Below are 15,736 nucleotides of genomic sequence, written 5' to 3' on the forward strand. Positions count from 1 at the left end.
TGTCCTGGAACTCACTCTGTAGACCAGGCTGGCCTTGAACTCAGAAATCCGCCTGCCTCTGCCTCCCGAGTGCTGGGATTAAAGTTGTGCACCACCACTGCCCATCACATCCTAATTCTTAATGGGAGAGCAAGGAAGGGGAAGGACTGGAGAGGAGGGGAAGGAGAGGAGGAGGGGGATGGAAGGGAGAGGAGAGGGTAGGAGGGAGTGAGAGAAAGGAGAGAGCAAGAGGGTGAAGAGAAGGGCAGGATGGAGAAGGGAGGAGGAAAAAGGGAGGGAGGAGGGGGGAGGCAGGGGAAGATAAGTCAAATATGGTGGCTCGAGCTTGCAATCCCTGTACTCAGGAAGCTGGAACAGGACAGTTGTTTTGAGTTTGAGGCCAGCACAGACTAAGAGGTCCTATGCTGGGGAGAGAGGGAGAAGAGCATGCAGATGATGTGAGTTGGCAGGCTTAGTCGTGGTGGCCTTCATACGGCATGCATGCGCCTGTCACCAACCCATAAACTTGCACATGCTCTGTTGTGCACCATTTCTTTAGATGTCAACTATATACTGACAAGGGTGAGCCAAAAAGCAAATGTATTTGTATGGATAATCTATCAATCAGTGAGCCATATGCCAAGGCGTTAGTTCACTCCTGAGTTTTCCTATGTCCCTCACAAAGGACTTTGTGGAAAGGATAACTGTGAGAGATGAAGAGGACCACCAAAGGGATGGTAGACATGCTACCTGATCTGGCCACACCCTCCCCGAGCCACACCGACCTTCGTTCCACAGTCGCAAACTTCATCTTCTTCCACCTCTCCATTCCCACAGACCGCCATCTTGTAAGATGGCTGTAGCCGTGGCTGGTTCTGCAGACAGTGGGAGCTGTGACTTGTGATAAACTTGGAAAAGTCCTCCATGCTGCAGTTACTGAAGGCCCGGACACCGCTGGAGTGACTGAAAAGAGCCCAGATGTCAAGCATCGGAGCTGAGGGTTTCCACAGACCATCTCCCCTAGTCAGTAAGCAAGAGCTCCCTGGCGCGTCCAGACCTTTCTCTGCCCAGGAAGTCAACTGTGCAGGAACTCCCTCAGAATCCGGCAGTAGGAGTAAATAGCATGGAATTCTATTGGTTTTTACATCCCAGGTCTTTTGGTGACAGTGGCCTTATGATTAGCATTTACCTTACACATTAGGCCATTTTTTCTAAAGGTGCTGCTGCCTCTCCCTACTGGGACTTCTGTACTTTGAGGCGCTCTCACCTCAAGGAAGGTCGACAGTCTTCCTTTCTTTATCTACACTTAGTCAGAGGCGATCCCTCCCAACTTGGCTTTGTAGTTTTTAAATAACTCCTATATCTTTTATTTTCTACCTTGACACCGGAACTCTTTAAGTCCAGGAGGCAACTCTTTATGTATGTACATGCATGTGTATGTATGCATTCATACGGGTACAAGTTTGTGTGTGTGCGCGCATACACGTGCATGCATGCAGTAGCTTTCGGTTATATTAACCACACACAATGGGATTGATTATACCCTTTCAGCCACTGTTACACGATTCCTGTTTGTGTGTATGTGTGGTCATGTATGGACCACAGCACGCACGTGTAGGTTAGAAGACAACCTGCAGGAGTAGGATCTTTCTGACTGTGTAGGACCCAGGGGTTGAACTCAGGGTCATCAGGTGTGGCAGCTAAGATCGTGACCATTGAGCCATCTCACCAGTACGGTTTCTATCTACATACCAGAGAGCAAAGGAATTAAAAACAATAGACAGTTGGCAGGATAGCTCAGTGGATAAGGTCGCTTACAGCACAAGCCTGGCAGCCTGAGTTCAGTCCTAGAAACCCACATATGGGTGGAAAGAGACAACTCTCTCCTCTGATCTCCACATGCATGCTGTGGCATGTACATCCGTCCCTATACATTATATAACCTCCCTCTCTCTCTCTCTCTCTCTCTCTCTCTCTCTCTCTCACACACACACACACACACACACACACATTTTAAAGGACATAGGACATTCTATTGGACTTCCAAGGGCTAAGGAGCAGGCCACATAAGGGAGGCTTTCCACCCATGCGACTTGCATGCGACTGTTCTGTGAGGCTCGAACGGATGCTGCTACTGGAACTCAGTGCAGCTCATCAGGGCGGTGAGTGGCCTTACGGCTCCAATCCCCGAATAGACTTGCTGGGCGCCCTCTTTCTCCTTCTCCTATTCAGGAGCCTCTGGATTTAGTTGGACACCTCATCCCCTTACACAGATCCTTGCAGCTCTCAAAGAGCAATAAATTAAGATTATAAAAAAGGAGCTGATGACTTTTAATTAATCATTTTTTTCATACAATAAACACATACTGGAAAAAGTAGCCCCAATTAAAGAAAAAGAATCTCTGTAATTTAAAAGTTGATAAACCCTTTTCTAAAAGGAGGCAGCCCAACCCTAGATAGTCTCACTGGTCAGTTCTACCTGATACCTTAGAAAACAATCTAACTCCAATGTTGTGCCAACAGACTATGGCTGCAGACTCTTCTCACCGGCACTTTCTCCTGATGGGACAGTGGAGGGGAACACTACTTTCTGAAGAGCGCTAACCACGATGAACCTCCCAGTTTCATTTCTCTCGCTGTGAGAAAGTACCTCGGCCAAAAGCAATTTAGGGGGAGCAAGGTGTTAATCCAGTTTACAATTCCAGGCCACTAACAATGAGAGGAAGCGATAGCAGGAGCCTCAGCAGCCAGCCACATCCCACCCACAGTCAAGAGCAGAGAGAGAGAATCCTGGCACATTGGTTTGATGCTTAGTGGTGAGCCAGCAGCCGTCCTGCTAATGTTACTGAAGGTTGCTGCCTGTGGGTGATGGGTAAGTGTGGGCCTTTCATCTTGGGGCTAGTTTTGTGGGTGGCCTCATGAGTCTGGTTGGTATTCACAAATGTCAAAAGGTGAGCCAGGCTTTGGGGTGCTCCTTCTGATGTAAGTACTTTCTGATAGGAAATGAAAATGAGAAACACCTACATGCAGTAATCCCTCCATGTCCCTAGGTGGCGCTGTTCCAGGACACTATGGATATCCAACCCTTCAGGTGCTGGTCCCTCACAGAGAATGACGGAGGGCCATGTGACTTATGGACTTCCTTTTGTGTACTTTCTACCACCTTTAGATGATGTTCAAGGCCTAAAGTCAACGCTAGGCAAATACCCAGCATGCTGTGCTTCAGGAAGTAGGAAAACTGATACAGTTGCCCCCTGCCCAATAATTTTGATCCAATTGTCTTGACTAAATCTGTGGAAGTGAAACTCTGTGACCCAGAGTGTCAACTGTGTTTTGTGCTCAGTCTGCTTCCTCCCAACACTTGCTTGTCTCCGAATGCTCAATGTCACAGTGTCTACATCCTGACTTGAGGATCCTGTTGGGTCAGGATCCGTGGTCCCTCTTTCATAGAAGGTGCAAAGTCAAAGGGAATTCTGCTCACCAGGAGACTCACTATCTCCCATGGTCTTTGTTTCTAAACACAGTTGTACTACAGCATTATAAGTAAGCATATAAGCATAAAAAGATCTTTTTCTTTCTCCACCAATTGGCTTGGGGGGGGGGATTCCTAACAAGGCCATTGAATTCTTAAGTAATTCTGCATAGGTTTGGGGCTGTGGCTTTGGCTGGCAGAGTGTCTGCTGTGCTCGTTAGTTTTTGTCAACTTGACACGAGCTGGAGTCATCTGGCAAGAGGGAGCCTTAATTAAGACTATGTCTCCACCAGATCCGCCTGTGGGCATGTCTGTAGGGCATTTTGTTGACCAACAATCCAAGTGGGATGGCTCAGCCCACCGCGGGTAGTGTGTCCTGAGTCCAATTAGAAAGCAGGCTGAGACAGACACCTCCATGGCCTTTGCTTCAGCTCCTACCTCCAGGTCTCTGCTTCTGGGTATTTATTTTATTTTGTTTTATTGTTTTTGTTTCCCCTCATTGATAGACTACAATGAAATGCGAAATAAACCCTTTCCTCCCCAAGTTGCTTTTGATCACGGTGTTTGATCACGGTGACAGAAGCCTCTCTAACAGTTTCTAACAGGTTAGTTTTCCTTAGCAGGAATGAACTTAGTATAAACTCAAGGGGTGTGGCATGGAAGCCAAGGCTTACGGCGCTTCCGGGTTCATCACGCAGACGGGTACGCCGCACTGGCACTTGTTCACGTCATCATACGCTAGCCCCATGCTGAGGCTCAGCAGCTGAACTAAAATAATTGCAAGTGATTCCAGAGTTACGGCTTTGGGGTGCTGAAAAGAAAACACACCAGACCACAAATGTGCTTGTACGGGGCGGGGGTGGGGGGGCATTTTACTTGTGGCTAGGAAAATGTAGTTAGTTATTAACAGTAGCCACACAGTTGAGTGAAAACATGCACTGTGCTAGTCACAGACGTTGCAAACAAGGGAATGATCTAAAAATGTGTCTTTGGATAATGTAAGTAAGGTGTGGCACTCAGAAAAATAATTTAAATAAGTTTAAATTGCATATAAAAAATCCCAGTTAGAATATTGAGGTGCACAATGAAAATACATTTGCAGGGTCTGGAGAGATGGCTCAGGGCTTAGCACTTGCTGCTCTGACAGGGGACCCAGGTTTGAGTCCATGCACCCACATAGATGCTCACAATGGTAACTCCCGCTTCAGGAGACCTGACACCCTTTTCTGACCTCTTGAGGGCACTGTGCACTTGTGGTTTGCAGACATGCATGTATGCATGCATGCGTGGAAAACACTCACGGATGTAAAATGAAGATAAATACAAAGGTCATCAAAATTATTTTAAAATTGTGATAAGAAGCCAGCTGACTCAACAGACTGATCCAAAACACTGCTGAGCGTTTTCTCGTGTCAAAGAACAGCTCAGAGCAACTGTCTCATCTTCTAGAACCAGACAGCGCTTCTCCCGTAGGTCAGAAAAGACACGAGAATAACCACTTGTCAATCATGCTCAGTGTCGCTCAGACCACCATCAAATGCTCACAGGTTATGAAGGAAGAAAACTTGGCTTTCCTTTGCATAGGAAACAATCTCACTTAGTAAGAAAACTACAGTAGTCAGACTCACAGGGCAGAGTGCTGTCTGATGACGCATGCAATCATTCACTTTACATATGTGTGCATGTAATATTTTGTGTGTCTGTGGTGTTTCCCCCCTCCGTGGTGTGTGTGTGTGTGTGTGTGTGTGTATTCGAGTGTGCTCATCTCAGGCATGCATGTGGAGGTCAGAGGTCCACCTCAGGGGTCTTCCTCATGGCCCTGCACTTTAATTTTTGAGACACGGTCTCTTGCCAGACTTAGAAAAGCTCACTTTGGATGCCAGACTGGCTTCAGAGGAGCTCACAGACCCTCTTCTTTTCTCTCTGGCCTCCCAGCACAGTGTGCAGCGACAGATTCAGCTTTCCTACATGGTGACTGGGAAATCAGGTTCCCATGGCTCACACAGAAGGTTTGTTACCCACCAAGTCTTCTCCTGGTCCCTCTTCATTAATTTGTCTGTCACGACTATTAATTAACCATTAATTACACAGTCTATGTATGTAAAGCAAGTGGTGTACTTGAATATATATATATATTATATAATATATATTATATTATATATAATATATATAATATAATATATATGATGGATTATGGGAAGAGAGAGTAGGTGATGGTGAAAGGGGGGGGGGCATTAGTGAGCCAAGCTGCACCTACGTATTTCAGCATCTCGTTCCTGTGGATATTGGATGTTGCTGGGGTTTCCCAGGTAAGGATCAATGATGGTTACCCCAAAGAAATGTGGGGGAAGGGAAAAGTACTGGGGAAGGCCTCTGCCAGTCACTGCACCTCCATGGGAACCACTGTTTCTTGCCTGCAAATCTCAGGCTTTCCAGTCCTCTACAGCTGGACTGTCCTTGGTAACCAGTCTGCCTTTATACAGATGCATTCTTCCTCTTTGCTAACCAGTGAAGCCCTTGCGGCATGGTGTGTGTGTGTGTGTGTGTGTGTGTGTGTGTGTGTGTGTCTGTGTGTCTGTGTGCTACATGTGAATGTTTGAGGAAGTCCTATGCCCCACCCTTAGAGACCAAGGAAATCACTGTCTCCATAAAATAAAGGCTATATTTTCCAAAATACAATTTATGATGTTTTAAAATAAGAAATCTCCCCTTCCCAGCTCCACTGTTCTCCATCTTGCTTACTAGAGGGAGATCATCCTATGCCGCCTCTCTGAAACTCCAGCAGACATCATATAAACACAATGTATAGGGAAGGAGTGGGTTCTAGGTGAGATGGGGTCAGGCCCACACCAGTGTCCACACCCTAGGAGCCCTTCAGGAATGCGAATTTTAACGGAAGTAGGAAATCAAGGGATCTTTAATTTTATAATGATTTTTACAGCAGCCTGTTATTCACTAAAGATTTATTTTTAATCGTGTGTGTGTGTGTGTCAGAGAGAGAGAGAGAGAGACAGAGAGAGAGAGAGAGAGAGAGAGAGAGAGAGAGAGAGAGAGAGAGAGAGAGAGAGAACAGTGCTCATGGAGGCCACAAGAGGGCATTGAGTTTAGTCTCCTGGAGCTGGAGTTCCTTCTGGTTGTGAGCTAAGGATTTGAGTGAGTGCTGGGAGCTGAACTGGGTCCTCTGCAGAGGAGCAAACACTCTTCAGCAAGGAGCTCCCCCACCCATTATACATTTTAATTAAGCAGATTAAGGCACAGCATACCAGAGCAACGCCTCCTGCATAGTTCTTGTCACACATCTTCCCTTGATAGGTGGCGCCAACATAATCGGTAGTGTTCCTGTAGCTGAATTGAAAACAGATGATAGTCATAGGACTTTGCAAAAGTGAGCACCTTGAAGTTAATTCTCTGTTTTCACAGGGCAGGTTTTACTGTGGCTCCGTAATTCAAACTCTCAACATGGACCACGATGTGCCCCGTGATCCTGCATTCTCTAAAAACAATCAAATCAATTAAAAAGTAGAAAGTACACGGATGTCTGACACATAATGAAGTGTCTATTTTAGAATAAAATGGGTAGGTCCTCTGAGATAAATATGATAAAAAAAAATAAAATTCTCAGCGGTTCTCAACTTGTAGGTTGTGTCCCCTTTGCAAACCTCAATCTCCAAAAATATTTACATTATCATAAAGTAGCAATGACAATAATTTTATGGTTGTGGGTCACTACAGCATGAGGAGCTGTATTAAGGGGTCATGGCTATTTCTCTCCNCCTGATTTTTTTTTTTTTTTTGAGGCAGGGTCTCTAACTGAACCTGGAGCTTGCTGTTTGGGCTAGACTGGCTAGCCAGCAAGCTGCAGGGATCTGCACCCTCAGCCCTGGGATTGCAGGAGCATAGGCCACTTGGCTTTTACATGGGTGCTGGGACTCTAAACTTAGGTCCTCATAAACGCACAACAAGCCTCTCTCCACAGACCGTCGCCTCAGTTTCTCCTCCTTGTTGTTTTTATGATCATTATGCTAAAGATCAGAGCTAAGTGACTACATTCATAGAATCCAGGTGGGCCTTCCAAACAGACACGAACCTGAAGTGCACAGCCAGGGAGGGGCATTTGGTAGAGCTCTGTGTGTTCTATGGTAAGAAGGCATCTGGGAGCGGGACTGAAGAAATGAGCTTCAACCACAGACCCGCCAAGTGGGGGGTCTTAATAATCCCACTGTCGGCAAGCTGTCCCAATAAGAGCTGCATGCTGTTATACACAGAGAACTTAGGGTTTTTTTCCCCTCCCAAACCGTCTGTGGGTTGTTGGAAAAGGGACCAAATGGACCAGTTTTCCTCGGTATAGCCTGTCATAGCTTGAAAATGTACATACACGAGTAAAAACGCCATATCATGTGGTCGCAGAACAAGGTATGACTGTTTCCACTTCAGGAACCTGTAGAGCAACTTGTTAGCGTCGCCTGTGGTCAAGATTTTGTTTTCATCCATCCAAAATTCCAGGGAAGACAGAATTACTGTAAGATTAAAGGGGGCAAAGATCTAAAATAGAACACAGACAGAAAACCTGTTCAAACAACATGATCTAAAGGGACCGGGCAGAAGAACTTCAAAATCAAGCTCAGGTCATGCATTTAGTAACTGTAGTGTAGATCTGGGCTCAGTGCTTAAAGTGTTAGTCAGCAGCAAGCGTCCTGGTCATAAAAGTCACACTGGACGCTTTAGATTAATCCGTTGTATTTCTTTTGTAATTTGAGTGCCTGTATGTATGGATATCACACACATGCTTAGTATCTAAGCAGATCAGAAAATGACATCAGCTCTCCTGGAACTGTATTTAAAGATGGCTGTGAGCTGCCATGTGGGTGCTGGGAATTGGACTCTGTCCTCTACAAGAGCAACAAGTGCTCTTAACCACTGAGCCATCCCTCCAACCCTGGGGATAATTCAAGATGCTTGCACTTAATCAAGCCCCCCCTTTTCTCCCCCCTCCCCCAGGAAGGTCTCATGTGTAATCCTTACAATGACCTACTTCACAGGTTAGAGAGCAGAAACTTCAAAGCCAAATAATGGTCCTCACATCACTCAGCATGTCTCTTTATGCAGTGCCACAAAAGAAGGTCTGGGGGTTGTTAGGAACAGCAGCAAGTGTGGTGGTTTGAGGGATAACATCCCTCATAAGCTGGCATGTGGTGGCTGGTCACCAGATGCTGGCACTATTTGGGGGAGGTTTAGGAAGTATGGCCTTGCTGGAGGAAGTAATTCACGGGAGGTGGGACTCTGAGGTTCCAAAGCTACACACCACTCTCAGTGGGCTCTCTGCTTTCTGCTGTCTGTCCCAGGCACGAGACTTCACTTTCAGCTCTAGCTGCCATGTCTGCTGCCTGCCACCTCGCTGCCCCCCACTATTAAGGACCTGAACTCTCTGGGACTGTAAACTCAAAACAACTCTTTTCTTTTTCTGTTACGTTTCCTTCATTATAGTGTTTATCACAATAATAGGAAGGTAATTAAGACAGCAAGGATAAAACATTTTTTATAAAAGACAAATAAGAAGATTCTTACAGCATTTGCCAGTCCAATCAACTGGAAAATCTTTTGAGTGACAATGGCTGTATCAGCCCCGATATGCTCAAACTGTAAAATAAAATTGCCACATGCACACACACATACACACACACACACACACACACGAGTTAACATTGATGACTACAACTCTCCTGTTACAATTTAAGTGTATCAACATAATAAACTACTTAAATCACTATCACATTTTAATCTGCCTTATTTTATTATTCATACCATGTAATACATATAGTGTGAAAGTGGGAAATATAAAAAGATCCGAGAAAAGTACAAGATATAATTCCGCTGTTAATAAATTAAGGATAATAGTTCCTGACAGAAAAAATGTTAGTTTTAATTTAGATGCAAATATCTCAGTGTTTTGCCTGTATATGTGTATGCGCATCCCATACATGCAGTGCCCATGGAAGCCAGCAGAGGGCACCAGATCACAAGGGCTGGACTTAGCAGTCTGTTGTTAGCTACCACGTGGGTACTGGGACCCAAACCCAAGTCCTCTAAAAGGGCAACAAGTGCCTTTAACTACAGAGTCACCTCTCCACCCCTAGGAAGTAACTTAAGACTGGGCAAATTCCCAGAACCTGTATGTGAGATACTCCCAAATGCTCCATACTGCATGATTCCACTTATACAACAGTTTGGAAGTGAAAAAAAAAAAAAAAAGATATAGGGATGAAGAATGCATTAGTGGATTGTGAGGGCTGGGGAGACAGGGTGGGAGGTGTGTGGGTAGAAAGCAGCATCAGTGGCTCCATGCTGGGGTGCGCAAATATCCTTTACTTTGACTGCACTGGTGGCCACGTGCTGACTGCTCAGCAGAGTCCTCTTTGTCGAGAGGGTAGGCTGGGCACATGTTCATGCAAGTATGTATGAGTGTATAACTACCCTCAAATAACAAGGAAAACTAGCAAAAAAAAAAAAAAAAACCGAGAAACTATTGTAATAAAAAACGACCCTCCAGTTAGGACACAAGGGCAAGAGTTTATTAAAATGTACTAACAGAGTTATCAACTCTCCTCTGTCAGAAACCAATTCTGTGAGACACGGGAGGACAGTCTCTCTCGTGCTCCACTGCTCGTGAGAGCAATGGAATTGAACAAGACAAACACACTCGGAAAACGCTTACCATTTGCTTTTCAACAACAATATGTATTTCCAGATAGTGAGAGACGATCCGCTGTGGCTGAAAAGAGACCCACCAACAGTGTCTGTGTCAGCGCTCAAGAGTAGCCCCGGGATTTTTGGTTTTATCACTAAAGTTGGGAGATTTTTAAATATATATATATATATATATATATATATATATATTCAGAAAAGAACCAGAAACTTTCCCGAAGCAGGTTCTCAGGGCTCCTCTCCTCCTGTTACTTCCAGAACGCAGCCCACCCCTCCTCTCCTTCCTCCATATTCTCTTTGAACTCATGTGTACTTTTCTTAGCTGAATGCCATTCTTTTAAAAAATTATCTTTATTTTCCAATTAAAAACCACATGTGTACTTCTATGTGTATGTGTGCATGTGTGTGTGTGTGTGTGTGTGTGTGTGTGTGAGAGAGAGAGAGAGAGAGAGAGAGAGCGTGCATCATGTGTGTGCAGTGCCAGTGTTTGTGGTTCTCTTCGATACATAGTCATGGTTATTGCTCAGATCAGATACAGGAGAATTCACCCACTCTTTGATCTTGAGTTTTCAACTGCTTTTAGATACTAGATCTCTGTTCTACATAAGAGTTTATCTAATTTTATTGTTCAGTAAATTAGCATCAGCCATCCCCAAGCCTTTGAGCTCTCCTCTCTGACAACATGGTCTTGTCGCACAATTACCTCTCTGGAACTAGTGTTATATCTGCCAATCTGCTGTTTTCATATCTGGTAAAGACCTGTGGTTCCTGTCACCTGCATTGGCCCATGGGAAGTGGCACTATTCAAAGGTGTGGCCTTGTTGGAGGAAGTGTGTCACTGTGGGGGTGGGCTTTGAGGCCCTATGCTCAAGCTCTGCCTAGTGTAGAAGAGAGTCTTCTGGCTGCCTTCAGATGAAGACGTAGAACTCTCAGCTCCTCCACCACTATGCCTGCTTGGATGCTGCCATGCTTCCAGCCCTGATGATAATGGACTGAACCTCTGAAACTGTAAGCCAGCCCCAGTTAAATGTTTGCCTTTATAAGAGTTGCCTTGGTCATATTGTTCCTTCACAGAAATTACACCCTAATTAAGACAGTCACAGACTTTTTGGATATTCTTCTTTGTTCTACTTTCCAAATGAACATCTTAGGTTTGTAAACATCTCCTGTTAGAAGAATTGGGGGTTTTGGGAGTGGAGGAGTTAATTTTTAAATTGTTATAAAATTAATAATTGTGATTTTGTAACTAGGGCAGAAATTATCTTTAAATAACTGTGACTTATAGTTCTGAAGATGACAACAGACCAAAGTCGGGTAAGTGAAAAAAAGAAAGGGCATTGCCTATTTCAAATGTTGGTGGCTGTAACAGTTGAAGTAATGTCCCATGAGGTGAGGAATGTAATATGCATGAAAATAAAATAATCATGGCAACACAAAATAGACTTGTTGGTTTTAAGGAGTTCTTTGTTCACATTTATGACCCACTTCTTCACAGGTAGTAGGGCAGCGGTAACTAAAACAAGACAGGGATTGAGTACTGGGAATGTAGAAGATACAGCTACTCTGAAGAATAATCTGGGAGCTATTTAAAGTGTGAAATACAGTTAGCAGATGACCCAGCAATTTAGTTCCTAGCATATACCTAAGAGAAATTAAAGCTTTTATCAACACAAACATTTGTTGACAAATGCTCCCGGCAGCATTGTATTACCTCAATAGTGGGAATCACCCAATTGCTCACCTGGTGATTAATTAAGTGTGGCACATTCCTGAAATGGAATATGACTCAACCATAAAAAGGAACTGGCATTTCAAAATACTATAACTATGAAAACATTGGTGGGTAAAAGTCACAAAAGAGACACATTCGAAGATTCTGCTTGTATATAGCTATCCTATAAGCGCAAAATTGTGTAAGTATTTTCCATAAAAAGAAGGCAAAATGGAAAGAGAATGTGCCTTCAGATCCATTATTGTTATTTAACTGTGACAGCAGATACCAACAAGATGCAAAAGAGCAGTGGTGTGTGTCTCAATAAGTCATTGTAGATATGATCAGGCACTCATTACTTGTAAAGGTAACTTTCATTCACCAGTTGTAATTGTCATCTTGGAGGTTTACTGCTGAATACGCTCACCCTTTTTAGTTCTTTCTGAGTTCTGGCTGGCTGGTATAACTCAGCTCTTCTGGCCTGAACTCTTCTCCAAGTTGACTAATTCAAACTGGCTTCTCTTGACTTCTCATTGAATTGCTCTGATTGGTCTCAGACTAACTGTCTTAGTAAAGGTTGTACTGCTGTGAACAGACACCATGGCCAAGGCAATTCATATGAGGACAACATTTAATTGGGTTTAGCTTGCAGGATCAGAAGTTTAGTACCAAGGGAATGTCTGTATTCCAGCCAGAGGGATTAAAGGTGTGCTGTTCCAGCCAGATCACACAGACCTAGAAGGTCTTTCGATGTGCTCCCTTGCCAGGGCATCCATGTTGCTGGATTAAAATTTCTCTACATCTAGTAGAAGAATAACCACTAACATTGTTATATTGCTCAAGTACGCTTTGTATTTATTTTTGCAATATGGCTATTGTAATATATAATACAAAATACACAAACAATGTGCCATTTTAAAATTTCTTAGAGGATAAAAATAAAATGGGTTGATTAATAAAAAAAAACAGTGTAAGAGAAAGAATGAAAGAATAAGCACATAACAAGAGACACACAAGAAGTGAGGAGGAGAATAGATTTAATCCATGACTATTCTAGATGTGTGTGTTAAAACTAATGTCATGAATAAAGCAAAATTGCCACATTAAAAAACAACAACATGAGTCCCACAACACCCAGAGGAAGATCCACGCCAAGGCACATTAACACACCCAGGATCACAGGATTACAGGATCACAGAATCACGGGAGCTTGGTCACACCAGGATCTCAAGGTCCCAGAGGCAGCTTGACTCCCAGGAGCTCTAACACACCCAGGATCTCAGGATCACAGTATCCCAGAATCACAGGATCTCAGAGACAGCTGGACTCTGAGGAATTCTGACACAACCAGAATCACAGGAAGGACAGGCTCCAGTCAGATATAGTGAGGGCAGGTAGCACTAGAGATAATCAGATGGAGGAAGGCAAGCTTAAGAACATAAGCAACAGAAACCAAAGTTACTTGGCATCTTCAGAAGCCAATTCTCCCACCATAGCAAGAACTGGATATACCATCACACTGGAAAAGCAAGATTCAGATCTAAAATCACTTCTCATGATGACGAAAGAGGACTTTAAGAAGAACATAAATAACTCCCTTAAAGGAATACAGGAGAAACCTTAGGTTTCCTCTTCTCACTGTGTCCTGAATTTTCTGGATGTTTTAGGTTAGGAGCCTTTGACTGTTGTGTCAATGTTTTCTATGGTATCTTCTGCACCAGAGATTCTCTCTTCTATCTCTTGTATTCTGTTGGTGATGCTTGCATTTATGACTCCTGATCTCTTTCCTAGGTTTTCTAACTCCAGGGTTGTCTCCCTCTGTGATTTCTTTATTGTTTCTATTTCCATTTTTAGATCCTGGATGGTTTTGTTCATTTCCTTAGTCTGTTTGATTGTGTTTTCCTGTAACTCTTTAAGAGATTTTTGTGTTTCCTCTTTAAGGGCTTCTAGCTGTTACCTGTGTTCTCCTGTATAAGTATAGAAGAGAGTGAAGATTCCCAACTTAAAGGGTCAGTAAATATCTTCAACAAAATTATAGAAGGAAACTTTTCTAACCTAAAAAAAGAGATGCCCATGAACATACAAGAAGCCTACCGAACTCCAAATAGACTGGACCAGAAAAGAAATTCCTCCCATCACATAATAATCAAACATCAAATGCACTAAACAAAGAAAGACTATTAAAAGCAGTAAGAGAAAAAGGTCACGTAACATATAAGGGCAGACCTATCAGAATTGCACCAGACTTCTCACCAGAGACTATGAAAGCTAGAAGATCCTGGGCATACAGACCCTAAGAGAACACAAATGTCAATCCAGACTACTATACCCAGGAAAACTCTCAATTAACATAGATGGAGAAAACAAGATATGCCATGACAAAACCAAATTTACAAAATATATTTCCACAAATACAGCCCTACAAAAGATAATAGATGGAAAACACCAACACAAGGAGGGAAAACTACATTCTAGAAAAAGCAAGAAAGTAATCTTTCAACAAACCCAGAAGAAGACAGCCACACAAACATAATTCTACCTCTAACAACAAAAATAACAGGAAGTAACAATCACTTTTCTTTAATATCTCTTAACATCAATGGGATCAATTCCCCAATAAAAAGACATAGACTAACAGACTGGATACATAAACAGGATCCAGCATTTTGCTAAATACAGGAAACACACCTCAGTGACAAAGACAGACACTACCTCAGAGAAAAAGGTTGGAAAGCAATTTTCCAAGAAAATGGTCCCAAGAAACAAGCTTGAGTAGCCATTCTAATATTGAAAAAGATCAACTTTCAACCAAAAGTTATCAAAAAAGACAAGGAAGGACACTTCATACTGGTCAAAGGAAAAATCTACCAAGATGAACTTTCAATTCTGAACACCTATGCTCCAAATGCAAAAGCATCCACATTCATAAAAGAAACTTTACTAAAGCTCAAAGCACACACCTCATCCCACACAATAATAGTGGGAGACTTCACCATCCCACTCTCAGCAATGGACAGAGCATGGAAACAGAAACTAAACAGAAACTCAGTGAAATTAACAGAAGTTATGAACCAAATGGATATAACTGATATTTATAGGACGTTTCATCCTAAAGCAAAAGAATATACCTTCTTCTCAACACCTCATGGTACCTTCTCCAAAACTGATCATATAATTGGCCACAAAACAGGCCTCAACAGATACAAAAAGATTGAAATAATCCCATGCACCTTATCAGATCACCACGGACTAAGGTTGGTCTTCAATACCAACAAAAACAATGGAAAGCACAAATATACATGGAAGCTGAACAATGTTCTACTCAATAACTTGGTCAAGGAAAAAATATAGAAAGAAATTCAAGACTTTTTAGAATTTAATGAAAATGAAGACACATCATACCAATACTTATGACACACAATGAAAGCAGTGGTAAGAGGAAAACTGATAGCTCTCAGTGCCTCCAAAAAGAAACTGGAGCGAGCTTTCACTAGCAGCTTGACAGCACACCTGAAAACTCTAGAACAAAAAGAAGCAAATACACCCAAGAGGAGTAGAAGGCAGGAAATAATCAAACTCAGGGCTGAAATCAACCAAATAGAAACAAAAAGAACTATACAAAGAATCAACAAAACCAGGAGCTGGTTCTTTGAGAAAATCAAGATAGATAAACCATTAGCTAGACTAACCAGAGACAGTATCCAAATTAATGAAATCAGAAATGAAAAGGGAAAGATAACAACCAGTAGTAGCTAACATCACACTAAATGGAGAGAAACTTAAAGCAATCCCACTAAAATCAGGGACTAGACAAGGCTGCCCATTGTCTCCTTATCTATTCAATATAGTACTTGAAGTTCTAGCTAGAGCAA

General features: G+C 43.0%; 1 protein-coding gene across 2 annotated transcripts in view; it reads right to left on the reverse strand.

Moving 5' to 3' along the window:
* The window catches only part of Adam2 (ADAM metallopeptidase domain 2), a 50,766-nt gene that overhangs the window by 20,434 nt on the left and 14,596 nt on the right, over nt 1-15,736 (reverse strand). For both annotated transcript variants that reach the window (XM_021181627.1, XM_021181629.1), the window contains exons 7-12: nt 10,164-10,220; nt 9,017-9,088; nt 7,827-7,993; nt 6,715-6,796; nt 4,126-4,262; nt 765-942 (exon numbers count right to left, since the gene is read on the reverse strand). In XM_021181627.1, the coding sequence (XP_021037286.1) occupies nt 765-942; nt 4,126-4,262; nt 6,715-6,796; nt 7,827-7,993; nt 9,017-9,088; nt 10,164-10,220 (693 nt within the window). The remainder of the gene's footprint in view (nt 1-764; nt 943-4,125; nt 4,263-6,714; nt 6,797-7,826; nt 7,994-9,016; nt 9,089-10,163; nt 10,221-15,736) is intronic.

The sequence above is a fragment of the Mus caroli genome, chromosome 14, assembly GCF_900094665.2.
Source record: "Mus caroli chromosome 14, CAROLI_EIJ_v1.1, whole genome shotgun sequence".
NCBI lineage: Eukaryota > Metazoa > Chordata > Mammalia > Rodentia > Muridae > Mus > Mus caroli.